This window comes from Helianthus annuus, chromosome 16 (genome assembly GCF_002127325.2).
Source record: "Helianthus annuus cultivar XRQ/B chromosome 16, HanXRQr2.0-SUNRISE, whole genome shotgun sequence".
Taxonomy (NCBI): Eukaryota; Viridiplantae; Streptophyta; class Magnoliopsida; order Asterales; family Asteraceae; genus Helianthus; species Helianthus annuus.
In genome coordinates, this window is record NC_035448.2 from 55,562,143 (window position 1) to 55,583,923 (window position 21,781).

Here is a 21,781-nt window from a genome sequence, read left to right on the forward strand (position 1 = left end):
GGAATCACCCCGGTCCGTTCAATCGTCAGTTCTAATGGTATTTATGTCAGAATCCGTGCTCCGGTCGTCTCCTTCGATAACAATCCCTTTCCAAGCCGACTCTAGACTAATAATCAAGTCTACAGTCTGTTTAGATCCGGATCTCACTGTCTTATGTAAAAGTTCAAGAAAAGACGAAGATAATCCTAGGTTTTAGCTTGAACAGTTTAGATCTAGCATAGATTTAGTGTAAAAATGCATGAAATTCCTTAGATCTGAGCTAGGTCTTGGCTATAATGACATCACACAACAGTTTGGTACAAACCGCCATGGTGACATCACCTTCAAGAGCTTAATCCGAGAGATTTCATGGTGAAAAGTGAAATTTCAAAGGAGAATCTCGTAGGGAATGATGTGCAGATCAAAGATGTACAAGAATCTAGTGTAAAACGTACCGAAATCGCCGAGAAATGGAGGAAAATAGGAGTGCGTGCGTCTGGTCGAGTGAGGTTGTCACATTAGTGAAAATGGTGATGTGACAGGTCTATTTATAGTGTGAGAAGAAGTGAAGGCGGTGTGCACTCGGATCGGATGGCGGTTCGATCGAGTGGCCATCCGATCGGTTGGTCATCCGATCGGATGGCTATCAGATCGGATGGTCATCCGATCGGATTGCCACTCGGTCAATCCCATCTTTTCCATTTCATCGTCTTTGATTCGATTTGCGAGTTAGATTAAGCGTTGCGTATTATTGGGTAATAGAATAACTAAATTATAGCAATAACACAAAAGATTTCAAAGTCTCATAGTTTCCACCAGTGACAAGACTGCAGTCCCTCGTTCAACCAAGTCTCAAGTTTCACGAGCCTCAAGAGTCAAGCACCAAAGTTTCAAGAGTCAAGAATCTAGTCTTCCAAGTGTCAAGTATCTAGAATTAGGCAATTCCAAGTATTTAGATTTAGACATTCCAAGTATCTAGATTTAGACATTCCAAGTATCCAGTATAGCATAAAATTTACCAAGTATCAAAAGTACTAATGACTACATAGTTCAGGGACTAAAATTGACAATATTTAAAAGTCTAGGAACGCAGGTGCTACAATATCCCTCTGAACGGCCTCATCCATACTAAGTATGGCGTTGATGGTTTTGACCTTTACCCTTCTCTTATCAGAGAACTTTAGGACGAAACGTCTCTCCGACATATCAAACCTCCATGCAGTAACTTAAGCCATTTTAATTTAAGTTGTATGGCGTTTTAGACAATTTGTGGTGTGTTAAGTTTGTTTACTTGTTCTACTTATATAATGACCTTTTTTGGCGCGAAGTAGATTAGGTCTATATGTTTTTGGCGCAAAAAATAATAGTAATTATTTTTTTTCATGTGTATTTTTTTATCTTTGTCGTGTGATGTAGGATGTAGAAATATACTGTAACAAGTAATTATGGCATTTTGAAACTATAAAAAAATACAACTAACTAACTTTTGTAAGGCAAAATAATGTAATGGCGTTTTGAAACATATATATCAGACATGCACATTGTAAAGGAATCATAATTTGTAGAGTTTTTTCATAACATGTGATTAAAGGTAATTATTATAGTTTTAGCATTTTCTATATTCTTTGACTTCCTATTTCTATATTCTTTGACTTGGTGTGTTGGTATGTTGTTCTTTTGGAGCCGAGGTTCTCTCTAGAAGCAGCCTCTCTATCCCTAGGGAAAGAGGCAATGTCTGTCTACATCCCACCCTCCTCAGACCCTATAAGTAGCTTTGCTATTTGTGGGATTTACTGGGTATGGTTGTTGTTGTATTATAGTTTTGTCGTTTGGCGTTTGTGGCGATTTTGACGTTTTATATCTAATTAGAAAAATAAAGTATTTTATTAGCGGAAAAGTACATAACAAACCACAAAAAATGACACAAAAAAAAGAAAAGAAAAAAAATAAAACTTATCGTCAGAAGGGATTTCATCTAAGAAGTATCCATCGCTCCCCTCGTCTTCTTCTTCGGATTCTTCATCAAATTTCTCATCCAAATCTTCACTGTCATCGGTATCTTCATCTTGTAGTTTTTTACACCTCCATTTGAACATGTCATCCAACATAGCTAATGTTGGGGTCATCTCAATGTTCAAACATCTTGAATTGCATAACTCCTGTAGGAACCCAAGACTCTGTTTGGTCATGATGTTTTCAATTGTGTAGTCTTCCTGCTGCTCGTCATCACAAACAACAGTCACCAATTCAGAGTCCTCATCAAAACGCCAAGATTGGATGACTGGGTCGACAATTGGATTTGCATTGTTCGGTGCAAATTTTCTGGTTAATCTTCGTATAACTGTCTGTGTTTTCTCACAGAGGTTATCAAGAGGAACGCCAAGCGCTAGGATCCCCATCTGAACTTCTTCGGCCAAGTTCAATATGGCGTTGCGGTTTTCACAACCACGCTTCTTCTGTTGTCAAATAAGATTACGAATCTATTCATTATAGTGTTGAATCTCCATGAAACGACATTTGCCATTTGTCCTTTTTTAGAGGTTTTTTTTTTTTGAAATTTGGCGTTTTGGTAGGAATGACGTTTTGGTTAAAGATGACGTTTTTTTAGTATGATCAATGGAAGGGACGGTAACGTCATTTATATAATGATGTGTTTGGCGCGTAGTTTAGGGCGGTAGTTTTTTATAATAAATGCTAGCAATAAAGTTTCTGGAGTTTCAGTTACTTTTTGTTCAGCTCTATTTGTTAAAGCTTAATGGCGTTTACGTAGGTTTGGCGTTTTGTACTTAAGCAGTCAAAAGACCCTTTTACCCTTAATGAATCTCGCATCTTTATGAAAGTTCACGATATTTACAAAAACACCATCGCGTCAATTTAATCCGTAGATTGTTTTGATCCAAAGGATGTGTACCGTTCTCACCATTTTCACACTTATAGGCGTTTTCCCCATATCCTACCCCACATATATATTTATATATATATATATATATATATATATATATATATATATATATATATATATATAGGGAGAAGATCATGCGAGATCATGCGAGAACCACCTCTTATTGTGAGAACCGCGAGAACCAATGTGAACACACCAAAAATGCCTAAAAATAGCTAAAAATCACACAGAAATTTTTTTTTTAATATTTTTTATATAAAAATCGCTACTTTTCGAAACCAAAAAAAAATTTAATTTTTTTTTATTTTGGCCACTAAAAGTAGCGATTTGAGCATAAAAAATATTAAAAAAAAAATTTAGATTTTTTTTTTATTTTTTTTAGGTTTTTTGGGGGTTTAGTTTTTAGCATTTTAGCTTGTGGGGGGGGGGGGTTAGGTTTTTGGGGGGTGGGGAGGGGGGTTTAGGTTTTTTTTAAGTTTTTTTGGGGGGTTTTAGTTTTTAGCATTTAGCTTTGGGGGGGGGGGGGGGGTTAGCTTGGGGGGGGGTTAGGTTTTTTTTAGTTTTTCTAGCTATTTTAGGTTGTGTTCACATTGGTTCTCAAGGTTCTCACAATAAGGGTGGTTCTCGCATGAGCCCCTCCCTATATATATATATATATATATATATATATATATACATATATATATATATATATATAGGGGAAGGTTCATTGGGGAACACTAAAAAAGTGGGGAACAACGGGGAACCAGCTCAAACGAACTCCGATTGGACTCATTCCAGCAACGTTGGAACCGGCTCGTCGAACCCTAACTAAGATCTCTTAACCCTAAACACTAAATCCTAACTCCCAAACTCTAAACCCTAAAGCTAAAAAATAAGGCTAAAACCTATGCTAAACCGTAAAATTTAAACTATAAACCCTAAAAGGTTAACCCTAAAGGCTAAACCTAAAGCTAAACCCTAAAGCTAAACCTTAAACCCTAAAGCTAAACCCTAAACCCTAAAACTAAACGCTACAGCTAAACCCTAAGGCTAAACCCTAAAAGCCAAACCCTAATATATTTAGGGTTTAGGGGTTATGATTTAGGGTTTAGGGTTAAGAGATCCTATTTAGGGTTCGACGAGACGGTTCCAACGCCGCTAGTATGAGTCCAATCAGAGTTCGTTTGAGTCGGTTCTCCACTGTTCCCCACTTTTTTAGTGTTCCCCAATGAACCTCACTATATATATATATATATATATATATATATATATGATAGGGTTCATGCGAGAACTAACTTAAAGAAAAGAACCACGAGACCTAGTGTGAACATAAACAAAATAAAGCCAAAACAAACAATGAATCCCCCCACCCTACCACCACCCAAAAACCTAACCCCCCCCCCCCACACACAAAAAAAATATATCCCCCCCCCCCCCAAACCTAAAAAAACTAAACCTCACACCCCCCAGAAAAAAAACCTAACCTCCCTAGTTTTTGGTTAATTCGGTTTTCAGTTTTCAGATAATTCAGTTTTTGGTTGATTTCGGTTCGGTTTCGTCTGTTTTTTTGTTTGGTTTAGGTTAACGATTTAGTTATTGCTCACCAATAACCAATTTTGGTTAATAACCGATAAGTGCGTGCGCGATACGGCGGTAAACACATACATGGCCATGGTGTACATTGTTTGGTTGGTTAGATTATTATCCTCAACCGAAACCGAGGTCAACGATTAGTTTATATTATTAACCAATCCGTTTTCAGTTAATCAGTTTGGTTTATCCAGTTAGATTGATGGTTTTTGGTTTGATTTGTTTATTTTAGTTAATAGCCAAAACCAAACTTGGGCTAAAACTTTTGATTAGAAGTACCTGAAATTCAGGTATAAATACATGAAATAGATGTATATGTACATGAAATGGAGTTATAAATACATAAAATGGGGGTCCAAATATGAAATACTGAAGGTATAAAAACTAGAAATATATGAAAATATGAATGGTTCGGTTAAGTTAATTAAGGTTAAGTGAGTGTATAATAAAATTGATAACCGTTTTTTGTTAATTCAGGTTTTGGTTACTCAGTTTTCAGTTAATTCTATTTTTGGTTGATTTTGATTCGGTTTCATTTAATGATTTAGTTATTACTCACCCTTAGACACTGTTAATCACGTTACATATCAATTTTTTTAAATAAAAAAACTATATCAATACTATACTCAAATTAAAGAGAATAAAATACTCGTTTATATGGTGTAATTTAAAAAAAATATTAACGTACAAAAAAGTTATGGTTGTTTAAAAAATGTGAGGGTGAGTTAGTTTTTTTTTATAAGGGGATAAAGTGTAATTACTAACTAATTATCTATAATTTTGTTAAAGATGAGGGATTAAAGTGTAATCTAGACGAGATGATTAAATTGACGGTATTTAATCACTTCCGATTCTGTAGCTATTAAACATTCTGGGATTCATCTACTTGTACCTTTTAATCCACTTGTCAATACTGACCATGACAACTATCGAAACGTCGACAAAAATGAGTAGTTCGTCACGGTACTTTTGATTTTTTTTAACATTATAGTTTACAAGATATAGCAAGAATACGCAAAAGAACTATAAGTATATTGAGGAGGGGAATAACGTAACTAATTACACATAATTCTGTTAAAACTCAAGGACTTAAGTGTAATAAGATGAGGGCTGAAATATAATTATTGTTTAAAAGGCCAATTTATCCTTATTTTCAAGTGTATTTATATATTAAGAGGGAAAAATTTCTTATTTTTTGGGTATATTAAAATGTCTCTCTCTCATGCATTATAATATAGTAATAGTATAGATATATTGAAAATGAAATTACAAATACGAAAAGAATTATCCAGTAGCATACATGTACACGGTCAATAAGATTTGGAGCATCCGTAACATATCATAACAGTATGTCCTTTAACAAGAGAATATGTAAAAAACATATACTTTACTTAGGGGTGTGCAAAAAACCGAATTAACCGAACCATAACCAAATTAACTGACAAAACCGAACCGAAAAAACCGAACCAAATAAAAAATCGGTGGGTCGGTTAATGATTTTTTTGAAAACCGAAAGTAGCGGGTCGGTTATGGTTATCATTTTTTCCATACCCACTATAACCGAAACGACATATAATAAATCTTTGTAGGATTTAAGACTTTTCACCATATTTTTAATATTTGATGTTTTTTACTGAAGATTTTTAGTACTTATGGGTTTTTTCATATCATTTTGTGGTTTTGTTTGAATGTTTATTTGAATTTATGGAATGTATCGTATCACTTTACTTGAATATTCGATAATAATTGGTATCGATATTATAGATTATATGTATTCTTTAATACTATGTAATATACTAATATATACAAATATGCAATAACAACTTACTCCATGTTAAAAAAGATAAGTTATTTTTAGCTAAGCTAAATACACGGTTAACCACCAATAACTGACCCGCTATAACCATCAAAACCAAATAACCATAACCATCATAACCGATCAGTTATGGTTATGGTTATCCAATAACCGTCATGCGGTTATGGTTATGGTTTTTGGCCAAAACCGACCCAAACCGACAGTGGCGGATCTAGGATTCCGACCAAGCAGGAACGTTTTATAAATAGGCGGTAACGAAATCGAAAAAATGTCAAATTTTTCCAAAATTTACACTAAAAACGTCAAAAATTTTCCGACCAAGCGGTAGCGGGCGCTCCCCCTTGTATACACATACATCCGCCCCTGCAAACCGACCCATACACACCCCTAGCTTTACTTGATTCTAACTAAGAAGATAATAGTAACTAAACCCAAACTAGGAGAAGAAGATCCAAAAAAACCCTAACTAGGAGCAAGATGTTAAGATCTAAAAACCTAATTTCTTTTAATTGTTGCTTTAAGCTAACAATTTGGCATGTAATAGTTACTTTTTGATGCTCGAGTGAGTCATACTAATGAAAAAGAGAGATGCACTATTTGTGAGATAAAAGAAAGAGACTCATGATGTGATTTACAAGGGTTAAAAGAAAGGGTTATGTAGTTACAATACACTATGGTTAAGAGTGTGATTCCTGCTTATCAAATGCACAAATACACGACCTTACGATCGTGTATGAAAGCATACAATACAATTAAAGCTACGAACTAAAGTCATACATACATATGGTATAGCTCACTAATAAAAAAACTTAAAACACATATATTAGCTAAGATATGAGATGGTAGATCACAAAGTAACAAACAAATATCTATCCAAAATAGTGTAAGATCTAGCAACCCATGATATCACCCGATACATTAATTGCCCCAAGTAACTTAATTCAATAATGATTAGTAAGGCGGCGCGTCCTTCCACGCGCGCGTAGACCCAAGTGTCGACTAGCTTCACTCATCAACTAAAAAGCTGAGAACCTTGTCGCTCCACACATGCATCGATCCTTCACAAACAACATCTCCAAATTCTCTCACTCATCTACTCTTCCCCCCCTTCATACACCCAGCTGTTCAAATTGTCTGCTTCTTCTTCTGCTTTTTATCATCAAATAATAAGGTACAATTGTCTTCCAACCATCCTTTTTATCCATTTAATTACCTTTTTCAGACACCCTTTTCGTTATTATTATTAGATCATAACTCAATTGTTTGACATTTTAGGTCTTTTGTTTTGTGGGTTTTTGTTTTTATACACAATAGTTTGATATTTTGTGTAAAGATAAGGTTTTTGTGTGAGTGCTGATTAGGGTACCCTTTTCTTTTTATTGTTAGATTGGACTTTAGTTTTAGGGAATTATATGAATTTTGAAGAAATAATTTGGGGGTTTGTGTAAAGTTTGAATTTTGGGATTTAGTTAAAGATTCTGATGATGATTGTGGTGGATTCTAATTGGTTAATTTTTTTTTATTTTTATTTTTCTGACATTTGTTGTTTGGTTTTGAATTTTGTACATTAGAGAGCTACCCAGAAGCTATACATCCAAAGTCATAGAAGGTGGGGAAAGTGTGTGCTGATTTACGTCGAAAATGAGTTTTAATCCGGTGGTTAAACGAGGGTTTGTGGTGAATTCTTGTGTGGAGTGATGGGTTTTAATTTAGTTTTTGAACAAGGGTCTGTGGTGAAATCTTGTTTGGAGTAATGGGTTGTGTTTATTCTATAGATTGTAATTGTATCGGTGATATATGTGCACCTAGAGATGCTAAATCGAAAGATGCTGATAATGTGAACGCCTCTGAGATTGGCGTGTTTTCGCCTAGTAAGGATGATGATGGCGAAGCGAATCAGAATCCTGAAGTGGGTATAACAAGATTACGAAGGGTTTCGGCGCAGTTTCTACCTCCTGACGGGTCGAGAATTGTTGTTGTTCCAAATGGGAATTACAGGCTGCAGTATTCCTATCTGTCTCAAAGAGGGTATTACCCCGACGCACTTGATAAAGCGAATCAAGATAGTTTTTGCATTCATACCCCGTTTGGGACGAATCCGAATGATCATTTCTTTGGTGTTTTTGATGGGCATGGAGAATTCGGGGCTCAGTGTTCGCAATTTGTGAAGCAGAAGTTATGTGAGAATTTACTTAGAAACAGCCGGTTTCACGTTGATCCGGTTGAAGCGTGTCATGCTGCGTTTTTATCCACGAATGCTCAACTACATGCTGACATGGATATAGACGATAGTATGAGTGGGACAACCGCGATTACCATTTTGGTCCGTGGGAAGACGCTTTACGTTGCTAATTCTGGCGATTCAAGAGCTGTTATAGCAGAAAGACGAGGGGCGGAGATTGTGGCTGTTGACTTGTCGATAGATCAAACTCCGTTTAGAGAGGATGAGCTTGAAAGGGTTAAACTTTGTGGGGCCCGGGTGCTTACTTTGGATCAGATTGAAGGTTTGAAGAATCCTGATGTGCAGTGTTGGGGCACTGAAGAAGGTGATGATGGTGATCCGCCTAGGTTGTGGGTCCCGAACGGGATGTATCCGGGGACTGCTTTTACTAGAAGTATTGGTGATTCGATTGCAGAGACGATTGGCGTTGTAGCAAATCCGGAAATTGTTGCGTTGGATCTCACACCAGAACACTTGTTCTTTGTGATTGCTAGTGATGGTGTGTTTGAGTTTCTTTCTAGTCAAGCTGTCGTTGACATGGTAAGGTATCCTATTTAACAATATAAATATAATGAAATCATAATACACATACATTAAATTAAACAATCAAAAGCACCTGTGATGATGAACGAAGAAAAAGAACAATACACTAATAATTGCATTTAAATCTATTTTAACATATTATATCCTGCAATAGGTTTCAAGCTATACGGATCCGCGTGATGCTTGTGCAGCGATTGTAGCTGAATCTTATCGGCTTTGGTTGCAATACGAGACCCGGACAGATGACATCACTGTCATAGTAGTCCAAATAAGTGGACTAACTGGGGTAAGCTACTTCATTATTATCAAGACACATGTTTTTAGACATTTTTAATTTATGCTTTTTTATTTGTAGCAGGCTACAGTTGGTCAAGCAGCCATTTCAGGGACTGCTTTAAGACCTCCAATACCACAAGTTGTAGAATTGTCGGGATCAGAGTCTCCAACAACGATGAGCTGGCATGCTAAAAACCAGCGAGCGCGAACTGATATATCGAAAACACGTTTGCGAGCAATCGAAAGTTCTTTAGAGAACGGGCAAGTGTGGGTCCCACCATCTCCAGGCCATAGAAAAACTTGGGAAGAAGAAGTAAAGCTTTTCACCTCTTGCATGCTGATTTTTATATTGTTTTTGGATCTTTAGTAATTTTAATTTATGTTGTTTACAGGCACACATTGAACGGGCTTTGAATGACCATTTTCTTTTTAGAAAACTTACTGACTCTCAGTGTCATGTTTTGTTGGACTGCATGAAAAGAGTTGAAGTTCAAGCAGGGGAAACTGTGGTCAAACAGGTAATTGTTAGTGTGTTAAATGCCATTTTAGTCCCTGTGGTTTGGGTCATTTTGCCAGTTTAGTCCAAAGGTTTCATTTTTCACCTGTGGGTCCAAAAAGGTTTCACTGTTGCCATTTTAGTCCACTGGGTTAACTTCATCCATTTAATCCGTTAACGAGAAAGGGATTTTCGGTCATTTTATATGTAATTCTATTAACTAGAAGGGCAATTCGGCCATATAAAATGATGAATTGCCCTTCTCGTTAACAGAAAAAATGGATGAAGTTAACCCTGGACTAAAATGGCAACGGTGAAACCTTTTTGGACCCACATGCGAAAAATGAAACCTTTGGACTAAACTGGCAAATGGCCTAAACCACAGGGACTAAAATGGCATTTAACTCTAATTGATGTTTATGAATATATTTTAGTATCAGATATAAGCAAGTCAATTGTATTTGTATTAGGGTCCCTGCAGTTTAGGGATATGTTCTAATATACATTACGCTGCAAATAAAAACTAAAAAGAAACCATGGTTAAGGATTTAAGGCATTGTATACTCATTTTATGCTGATGTCATGTACTCGGTTCACATGTGTTTCTTGATCTTTAAGAATTTAATTTATGTTGCAGGGTGGAGAGGGTGATTGTTTTTATGTTGTTGGAAGTGGTGAATTTGAGGTGTTTGCAACACAGGTGATAACTTTTATAAATACTTAACTAGTTATACATATTTGAAAACATTTTTTTTTTAATTTACAATAGATATATGTTAAATTTGTAAATTTTTAATTGTCAAAAGGAGGAAACAACCGGAGCGGTTCCTAGGGTCTTACAGCGGTACACAGCCGATAAGCTATCGTCCTTCGGTGAGCTGGCATTAATGTGAGATATATTTCATTATATCGAGAATATTTTTTTCTTTTTACATTTGTCGTCTTTTTTATTCGAAAGTTTTCTTTTTGATGTGTTACAGGTACAATAAACCCCTACAAGCTTCTGTTCGGGCTGTGACAAATGGAACTCTATGGGCCCTAAGAAGAGAAGACTTTCGAGGAATTCTTACTTCAGAATTTTCAAATTTATCTTCTTTGAAGTCACTCCGATCCGTTGATCTTCTCTCAAGGTTGACCATCTTACAACTTAGTCTCATTGCCGACACTCTTTCAGAAGTTTCCTTTTCCAATGGACAAACAATAGTCACTAAGGTAAAACTCACTAATAATTTTCGTTTTGACCTATTACATTCCTACTTAAACTTACACTAGTTTTTTATTATATCGTGCATTGCGGCGAAACCGAGCAAATGATAATTTAAAACAAACATGATTTGAAAATAAAGCATGTTGTTTAGCTAGTCAAACCATTAGAACGATTTAGTTTATCATCGTACCGTTTTATAATACCAAATAAATACTTTATTTTGAGTATAACCTCGTTTTAACAAAACTTATAACGGATTATCAGGGAAAGAAATCAAGCATAACTACGTACTTAAGTTTTTAGAAAAAAGTTATAAACGTAACTTATAAAGAAGTATCAAATTAATCAATAAATTAATATATGTTAAAGAAAAGAAAAAAAAACAATTATTAACAAAAAGGTAAAGGAAATAGATGTTTAAAAAAGGAAAAAAATATGTTATTAAAAGTAAATATAATAATAAACTATTATAATATAGTAAATAATAAAATAATAAAAAACTATATATTATTACAAAAATTAAATTACTATTCATCGTCTCTCGAAATCAATATATATATAATATAATATAATGTTACTATGTGTGTTTGTAGGGTAATGATCTTTTGGGACTGTATATGATCCAGAAGGGAAAAGTGAGGATTAGTTTTAACTCGTATATAAGTAGTGAAAATGCATCGAGCCTCATGTCGGATATTCAAAAAATGGATGAAGAGAGCGGTACGGGCACTGAGCTGTCAATGGAGAAAAATGAAGGGAGTTATTTCGGAGAATGGACACTACTTGGTGAACGCATAGATTCTTTAAATGTTGTCGCTTTAGGCGATGTGGTATGTGCTGTTTTAACAAAAGAAAAATTCGAGTCAGTTGTTGGTCCTCTAACAAAGATCTTACAAGATGGATACAGGTAAGTTATCAAAACTGTTCAAGTGGGTTGGGTTCGGGTCAACACTGCTAGTTTTTGGCACAGATAGGGTTGACCCGAAACTTTTTTATAGTCTACAGTTATGCAATTGTGTTAAACATTTTTTTAGGTCAAGAGAAACTTCTAGTGATTTTCCACGGGAACCGGTCAGAAGTATAGATGCATCTTTGCTTTCAAAAGTGCAGCTCTCGGATTTGGTATGAAAACCGTACCATGATTTTTGTTTATGTTCGTTCTTGAATACAATATTACGATGAACTAATGTTTGTAATTGTTCAGGAATGGAAAACGTGTTTATATTCCACAGACTGCTGTGAGATCGGGCTCGTACAACCAAAAGATTCAGGTTTGTAATTCCAAAGATAGATATTGAGGTCAAAGTCAAACAATAATAAATACTGACATACATGTATTCGATGAAGCAGAACATTTGTTCAGCTTAAAAAGATTTTCAAAACAGAAGCTGAAGAAACTTGGGAAGGAAGAGCAAGTTTTGAAGGAGAAGCAACTATTCAAAGAGATAAGTGCATCGGGTGGTGTGCCACAAGTGTTATGCACGTGTGCGGACCGAACTCATGTGGGCATACTTTTGAACACAATTATTTCATGTCCCATTGCTTCTATACTTCACTCTCCACTTGACGAACACTCTGCTCGTTTTTGTGCTGCCTCCGTGGTAGTAGCCTTGGAAGATTTACACAAGGTCATATTTACCCCCACAAATTGCTTCAATATCTTATGCACCCTTAATTTATTTATTCGATTTTTTTTTCTATTTTTTAAATTCAGGCTGGCATTCTCTACCGAGGTGTATCACCAGAAGTTGTAATGTTTGCCCAAACAGGACATGTGCAGGTGTGTTTCTGGTTAAATAGACGTGCTTAAATTATTACGTACAATACATACGAGTTTAAAAATGGGCAAGGGGTGGGTTGGGTAATGGGTCAAAACTCAAAAACATTTTTTGTTTAGTATTTTTTTCTAAGTAGATAATTGGATTGTCAAATATGATTACAAAAATTATAATGATCTAAGTTATAGAATAAAATTAATTGCATGGTTTTATGCATAAAAATGGGATAATTTCATATACCCAATAAAAACATCATAATTATTTTCAAATTGACATTTATACCCTTCCTTTAAAACTTGCATTTGGATATTCAAGTTTGTACTTTGTAGTGTATCGAGAACGAGAAGGGTATAATGGTCATATCATATATTGTATGTGATGAAATGGGGTATATTTGATCCGTTAGAGATAAGATATAAATCAGGTCCATCGGTCCATAAGTAAATGGGTGTGTGTATTGCAGCTAGTTGATTTCCGATTTGGAAAGAAATTATCGAGTGAGAGAACTTTTACGATTTGTGGAATGGTCGACTCTTTAGCTCCAGAAATTGTCCAAGCGAAAGGCCATGGTTTTGCTGCCGACTGGTAAAACTTCGACCTTTGTAATTAATTAATGTATTAAATGTGGCTACAATTTTTTTTAGTTATAATTTACAACAATCTGATTTTTCTAATAAAGTGATTTAGAAGGTTTTGTCTTTGGATGACTTTCAACCATGACCTATGGTGTAAACAAGCCGATCCGCTCGTGAGCTACTCGAGATTGGCTCACTAAAAGCTTGAATCAAGCCGAGCTTAAACGAGCTCGAGCCTGAATTGGCTGAGCTTCACTTGGCTTACGAGCCTATTATTTATAAAATTATATTAAGTTATATTTTATATCATAAATATATAATTCCATAATATATAATGTATTGAAAATAACATAAACATTGAATGATGAATATAAATAATACATAACTTACAGGTGGGCATTGGGAGTGTTGATCTACTTTATGTTACAAAGCGAAATGCCATTTGGTTCATGGAGACAAAATGAACTTGATACCTTTGCAAAGATTGCCAAAGGCCAATTTACTCTCCCGGAAACTTTTAGCCCTGAAGTCGTTGATCTCATTACCAAGGTACGCCTAAATTAATCCGTCTACGTTTAAAGATGGTTAGTTTGACTTTAAGTAAGGTCAATCATATGGCTTTAAACTTTTTAACTGCTATATGTTATACACTATTCGACATATATCGTGACATTAAAAGTCAACCATATCTCTTTCCTCACAAACCGCAACAAGATCTTAATACTTGGTCAGAAACTACTATTGTATTTCAAATGGTTTTGCGGTTGCAACTACTTTGACCTCAAAAGTCAACGGAGGTTGAGCAGCAAACTGATATGGCTTCTTAAAAATTTTCAAGATTTGACAACTATTTTCGCCTTGATTTGTTTTGGTCAAACGGTTTTGGGTTCTTTATATATTTTGGCTACAAACAATTATGGGTTCCTTTTTTAACAGTTGTGTTCTTTTTGGAACCTCTAGTTACTTGTAGTAGACGAGAACGAAAGACTTGGAAGCAATGGCGTTGACTCTGTGAAAAGTCATATGTGGTTTAATGGTGTCAACTGGGAAAGTGTAAAAAATGGTAGCTGCACAGTTCCACAGGAGATCCTCACCCGTATCGATCAGTATCTTGAAACTCGTCCTGCTGACATCTCAGCGCCAGATGTTTCGACAAATGATGACGTGGACGAGCTTAACACGCCAGAATGGCTCGAAGACTGGTAGGAGATGGGGTCGAACTCGTGTGTAGCAACTGGTTCAAATTAATGGCCATGAATCATTGATCATCTTGCTATAAGTATTTTGCATAAAATTTTAAGCAGACATTATACAGAGTGTATTTATTTTAAATTCTTTTTCCAGCTTCTGTAAATAGGCATATATGGGTGTGTCTCCAAGAGTTTTGCGTTTGAATCATCACTTATCTCTGAAGATTTTATTTTTGAATATTAATGTATTATTATATTTATTTTGTCCATCCTTTTGCATTTTGTAGAAAAGACATGGGGCCTTAACTAAGATCCTCACCTGCTTAAAACTAGTCTATAGGTCATGTAAAGAGCATGGATCTCTTCGTCTTCACCCACATCAATAATCATGGTCATCCATGCAAACTTTTTCTTTTAGTGTTTGTGTTAAAAAACAAACCATAGGGATCAACCGTGTAATTTATTCTAACTATTATCATTATTATTTATTATTGTTATAATAATAATAAGAGTAAAGTTCTATTTGAGGTTTGGTTCAGATATTTATTTTGCTCCAATAGTTTTAATTTGATTTTTTTTCTTCTTGTGGTTACTTAATTGGTAAATTCACACCCTTAAATTGATTTTTTATAAGGGCAAACAAGTCTTTTGCAGAGGGTGTATGGTGTAGGTTTAAATTACTAAATTATATTAGTAATTTTCTAATAAATTCTAATTACATATACAATCTTTACATGTAGAAACGGGATATACACAATTGCCTTAATCTAATTTCCTATTAAAATATGCAAATTTAAATATATAAATCTTTTTATACGTATATTAATTAGCACAAAGTTGTCCTATTAATTAGATTTTTATGGTAAATGATACCTATTTGTCTTTATCTAATTTTCTTTTAACATATGCAAATTTAAATATGTAAATCTTTTTACATGGCACACAAAACTATAATAGCATATAGCTGGTACTTGATAGTAGTTGAAAGGTGATATGTACTCAAGAAAATTGATTTTTCACATTATAAAATTTAATAACAAATAACATTTAGTATTATACATTATCATACAATGACTAAAGTGTTTTTTTGGTGTATATGATTTTATTTATTAAATTTTCTTAAGTACATGTCACCTTCCAACTAGTACCAACTACACACTAGTTTTGGGTGTCATATAAAAAGATTTGAATATTTGAATTTGCATATGTTAAAAGGAAATTAGATAAGGCAAATGGGTACTCATTTACCATAAAAAAACTATTTAATAGGACACTTTGCGCTAACAATGTATATCAAAATATTCACATATTTAAATTTACATATTTTAATTGGAAATTAGATAAAGGCAAATGGGTATGTCCCGTTTTTATGTATACAATTTGTATATAGAAAAATTAACTAATATAATTAAGTAATTTAAACCTACATCATACAACCTACGCAAAAAGACTTGTTTGCCCCCGTAAAAAAAAATCAATTTTAAGAGTGTGAATGTAAGCTAGGAAAAATATTGAATCAATTGAGTAGCAACAAGGAGAAAAAAATCAAATTGAAACTATTGGAGCAAAGTAGATATGTAGACCAAACCACAGGGGGCAAAATATAACTTTACTCTAATTATTATTATTATTATTATTATTATTATTATTATTATTATTATTATTATTATTATTATTATTATTATTATTATTATTATTATTACTAATATTATATAAGGTTAAATATAGGTTTACGTGTTCTGCTTTTTATGGCGCCTATTAACGACCGGCGGAGGTGCTGGCGAATGGTTATGGGTGGAGTTGATCCATCTAGATTTGTTTTAAGTTGGCAAGTTTTAAGAGAGCTCAGTTGGGGTTCAACTTGTTTAACTTTATTAATTATTTTACTTATATATTTTATGATTATTACACGCGCGTGCACACATATATAACTATTATTTTACTTTTTGGTCCATGTGATTTGGTTTTTAAGACCAAGGATAAAAGAGTAATTTTGCATGGGTTTAACATAAACAGTTAACCTCATTAGTGACTTAGACTAGAAATGTGAAAGCATTGAATTCCAAAACCAATCGATTATGTAGTGCTCCACAAAGGAAGCAACGACACTTCTTGACATCATCACCTACTGGAACGTCGCAATTCGCCATTGTTATAACTAGGAGATCATAAGAAGTCACTTGACAACTAGAAATCAGGCTTGCGAGTTATGTTTAGTTAGCGATAAACATTATCAATACGATTTGACTTTTGTCTGAAGCTGAACTCTGGAAAACCAAACATTAAAGGTTTCTTATAGTACATAGGGTGCGGGCTCCAGTGGCGGACCCAGGAATTTTTTCATGGGGGTGCGGAACGTTTTTAATAATTTTAGGCCCCAAGGTATATAAGTAAAAAAATTGGTTCGTATCGGGTCGGTTCGAGTCGGGTCGGGTCATGTAAAACAAAAGAACATCAAACTAAATGATTGATATGGTCCTCTTAGTAGATATGCCCTTCTAATCTCATCTCGTTGATTCACGTTATATGATTCAATCGGCTTACGATTATAAGGATCCGAAGGAAGAGTATCCACATCAACGAATTCGGAAGATGTATCAACTTTCCTCTTGAGAAATCGCACCAACGTCCCTACTCATGGTTCCTATCGGCTATCACAAACAAATTGATCTATAAGTTCATGGCTCCATAACATATTACATAATGTATCAAGTATTCAAACACTAGAAATCATAATGTAAATCACACTAAAAATCATCTAGACATCTTATACACCATTAAAAAAAAAAAAAAAAAACCCAAACGTCAGGTCTGATCGTATATAATATAAATGTATAACCCACCACAAAATAAAATATCATCACTAACAAGAAGCACATGTCTCCTGCCATCAAAAATTCACTTCCGGTGGCTACCGGGTTCCGTCCCACCCCACCAAAAAATCAACCAAAAATCATCAAAAATAACAAAGAAAATTACCCGTGTTCGATCGACGGTGGTATGATGGCTGATTACGGTGGTATGCGGCTGCTGTTGTCGTTGATGTTCTGATCGCTGGCGTGTGTGCAGGGATGATAGAGAGCGGGAGAGAATATGTAAGGGTTTTGGGCTTATTTATTTTATTTTAGTTTGAAATATTGTTGATTTGTTGGGTTTGTTTATTGGGCTAATACTTAGTAGTGGGCTAGTTAAAGGCATTAGGTATTTGCGTTTAGTTATTTAGGTATTAAAAGTTATATAATTTAGGTAGTGGTTTAAAAAAAATAAGAGTTTACTAAAAAAAATTTAAAATATAAATTGATAACACTTTTTACCTAAGGGGTGCGGACAAAAAAATTTCAAGGGGTGTAGACGGAAAATTCTAGGGAGTGCGGACGAAAAATTTCAATGGGTGCGGACGAGATTTTCGACGGAACTTAACACTAAAATTTTTTTTTTTTCCCGAGGGTGCGCCCGCCCACCTTGGGCAACCCTTAAGTCCGCCCCTGGCGGGCTTGTACACCACAATGTATTGATCATTGGAAATAGCCAATAGACCTAAACCGTACCATGGACCTCTTGGCGGCTGGCACCCGACAAGACACGAAAACTACCATATTCACGTTAATTGATGTATAATACTAGTGAAGAGGTCAACTCATCACCCATACAAAATACTCCTCTTGATGAGAAACTTGCCCTATCTCTTTCTCTTATATCAACATCAACTTACTCTCACGTAAGAGTTTTGTCACGATGCCTAACCTTCATTTAGATCTTAAGCACCAACGGAGTTTCAAACCGCCCACTACAATTTTTTGTTAAAACATATCCACACACTTTTTGCTTATTGATTGTAAAAATATATGTTCGAAAAAAGGTTAAGATATAATCATATATAATAGAGAAATTTACGAAAATAGCCAAGAATAAATTTGATTTACCAAAATGGCCACCTTATGCGTTGGTGGAGCAGGGCATCACTGATTACGAGACACCTTTTGCGTTTGCAGGGCTGATTCATGCGTCCGCCAATATTCAAGTGACACGTGTCTCAATGACATCCATGCGTCCCATGCGTCAGTGACTCATAAAATTTACTTTTAGCGAGATTTGAGGCATCACATGCGTCCGTGACTCATCCCATGCGTCCGTGACTCATCCCATGCATCCCATTGAGACACGTGTCACTTCTATATTTAAGGACTCATGGGATGAGTCACGGACACATGGGATGATGGGATGAGTCACGGACACGTGTCACTTCTATATTTAAGGATGCATAAGGTGTCTCGTAATCGGTGATGCCTTGCTCCACCGACGCATGAGGTGGCCATTTTGATAAATCAAACTTATTCTTGGCTATTTTCGTAAATTTCTCTATATAATATAATATATGATTGTGTAAAAAGTTTTGTATATTATGTTAGAACTAAAAGAGTGAGAGGAAACTTTCAAACCAACGTATCCATCCTCATGCATCTGTCCAACCATTTAGTTGACAAACCATATTACAACAATCATACCAATAGTCCGGGGTGAAGCTAGAACTTTTAAATAGCAGGGCCAAAAGTATTAAAGAAAAAAAATAGGACGACCGGACTCAATACACATATATTTTTCAAAAACTTTCGATAAATTTTACACCATGAAACGGAAAAACAAAGAGGCCGGAGCCACCCCTGGCTCACACTAAACTCCGCACATGCCAATACTTATATCTGAATAAGATCTCAACAAAGAGTAATTTGGACAAACTATATTAAAGTTTCAAAATACCAAATGTGCTTCTAAAGACCTACATAAGAAACACATGGGCAATTAGCTTGTCCTAGATGGCAAACAAAAAAAATTATCATGTAACGTTAACACGTAATTGCTATCTTTATGACACTCCTAATTAATTACGCAAATTAGAAATTAGGATATACACATATTTTACATTGTATTACTTTAAAGTTTTTAATATAATTTTTATAACCCACACACTTTTTCTACATTGTATTACTTTTTAACATTAATATATTTTAAACCATGAACCGTTAATTTTAGGAAATAAGTCACATTGGTTACAATTTGTCGTTTTATACAAACATAGGTGTAACAGCTCTTAAAGTTAAAAATAGCGTATAAAGCTCGCCTAACCTCACTACGTATTGTCACATTCGTTAGCAATCCTTATCCAAATTGAATCAACGAATGAGAAATGCTCTACTCCTTTCCAACAGAGTTGCGCGATATCTCAATCATGCATAAGGACTAATTGTAATGGGTAAGGTTTAAATAGAAAATCTTCTAAAAATAGGAAGGGAATCAAACGAACTCTGATTGAACTTGTTCAAGCGGCATTAGAACCGTCTTATTGAACTCTATAATATGAAATTTTAGGTTTTCACTTTTGGATTTTTAGCTTGTAGCTTTTAGTATTTTTGTTAGATCATTGTGTATTTTTATTTGGCATTGTGTCTTTTCTTTATTTGCGTCATCGTGTCTTTTTTACTCGACATTGTGTTATATTTTGTTATCAATTGTCTTCGTGTCCTTCCTGGATTTAGGAGACTTTATAGGATAACTTTACCCAATAATGATAATGATAATGATAATGATAATAATAATAATAATAATAATAATAATAATAATAATAATAATAATAATAATAATAATAATAATAATAATAATAATAATAATAATAATAGAGTAAACTTCCGTTTTGCTCCATGTGGTTTGGTCGTTTTAATGATTTTGCTCCAATCCTTTAAAACTAGCCATTTTCCTCCTTGATCTATTAAACTTATCTCCATTTCACTCTCCGCCCCTAACTCTGTCTAAAATGTTTGTTAAAGATAAGGGTATTATGATAATTCTATAATTATGAATTTAAATTGATTTTTAAAATCCATTTGTTTTGTCTTTTTATTGATATAAGTATTCTGTGTCATCCTCCCTTCACCTTCCCCAATCTCACCCAAAACAAACCTACATTACCTTCTTTAATCTCCATCCACAAATCTCAAATCCCCCAATCTTATCATGTAATCAATCCACCAAGCAATGCACCCCATCAAAACTCGCCTCAACAACCACAACCCTTCACCCCTGCATCCCCCCACATCAGAAATCACTTGGTGGAATCAATAGATCTGGAATTTGGGTGCGGTGGTGGATGTTAGTGATGGGGGTTCTAGGGTTTTGAGCGACCATAGGGGGAAGTAGTGGTTGTGATGGCGGTGGATGTTAGGCGAGGGGGAGGGTTCTAAGCTTCCGATGGCGGTGGATGTTTCTAAGCGGCGGCAAGGGTATCTAGGGTTCCGATCACAGGTAGTGTTTGACATGTGGTGGTTGGTGATGATGGTTAAAGGTGGCGGGTTGCAGAGGGATTATGGTTGCGATGATGGATGGATTGCAGTGGGTGGTGGTTGCGGGGATATGTTAGTTGCGGTGGTAGATGGGTTGAAGGGGTGGTCGCTGCAGGGGGATTGTGGTTGCGGCAGTGGATGGGTTGCAGGGAGATGTTAGTTGCGGTGACTAATGGTGGTGATGTCAGGTGGTGGTGAGGCGGTGGTTGATGTTGGTGATATCAAGGGGAGGTGAAGCAGCGATATCGGGTGGTGGTGAGGTGGTGGGTGGTGGAGGTTGGTGGTGGCAGCCGGTGTTGGTGGTGAGAGAGAAAATAACTCAATTTGATGCATCTCTCTGTATATGTATATTGATGCATTTCTCTGTATGACATAATAAATAAATAATTAAGCATTTATTTTTTAATATTAGAATAAATACTTTAAGGCTTATGTATAAAATTACTAAAATACCCTTCTAATCATAAGTAAAATTACTGAAATACCCCTACTTTTAACTGTGTTAGAGAGCCGGGGAGCAAAATGGCGAAAAAATTGAAACATCAAGGAGGAAAATAGCTATTTTTAAAGGATTGGAGCCAAACTATTAAAACGACCAAAGCACAGGAAGCAAAACAGAACTTTACTCTTTATATTATTATTATTAGTACTACTACTATTATTATTATTATTATGATAATAAGTAAATACATATTGAACTTGATTAAGGCTATATAACAAGTTAGACAGAGGCCGAACTTGTTTAAGATCGAGTTGAACTCATTTAACTTAGAAAAGCTCGACCAATAGTGCATATCAATTTGATGCAATACTAGGTCGTTTAAGCAACCACCAATCTAGTTTTCATAATAAAGTTTCATGATCAGATTTAAAGTTAGGTATTCGCTTCGC

The 21,781-nt window shown here is 35.0% G+C and overlaps 1 protein-coding gene across 2 annotated transcripts; it reads left to right on the forward strand.

Annotated features, from left to right (window-relative positions):
• Positions 1-7,215: 7,215 nt before the first annotated feature.
• Positions 7,216-14,815, forward strand: LOC110915374 (protein phosphatase 2C and cyclic nucleotide-binding/kinase domain-containing protein). 2 transcript variants are annotated; one of them, XM_022160058.2, is made up of 16 exons: positions 7,216-7,440; positions 7,841-9,030; positions 9,188-9,319; positions 9,392-9,622; positions 9,702-9,827; positions 10,443-10,505; positions 10,612-10,694; positions 10,786-11,017; positions 11,606-11,919; positions 12,047-12,134; positions 12,217-12,283; positions 12,363-12,640; positions 12,727-12,792; positions 13,254-13,375; positions 13,758-13,914; positions 14,326-14,815. In XM_022160058.2, exons 2-16 carry the CDS (start codon positions 8,023-8,025, stop codon positions 14,569-14,571), a joined length of 3,213 nt encoding a protein of 1,070 aa, XP_022015750.1. In that variant the 5' UTR covers positions 7,216-7,440; positions 7,841-8,022; the 3' UTR covers positions 14,572-14,815. The 2 variants fall into 2 exon arrangements, with proteins under 2 accessions (XP_022015750.1, XP_022015749.1); XM_022160057.2 differs by having other exon boundaries at positions 7,248-7,440; positions 9,389-9,622.
• The last annotated feature ends 6,966 nt before the right edge of the window (positions 14,816-21,781 follow it).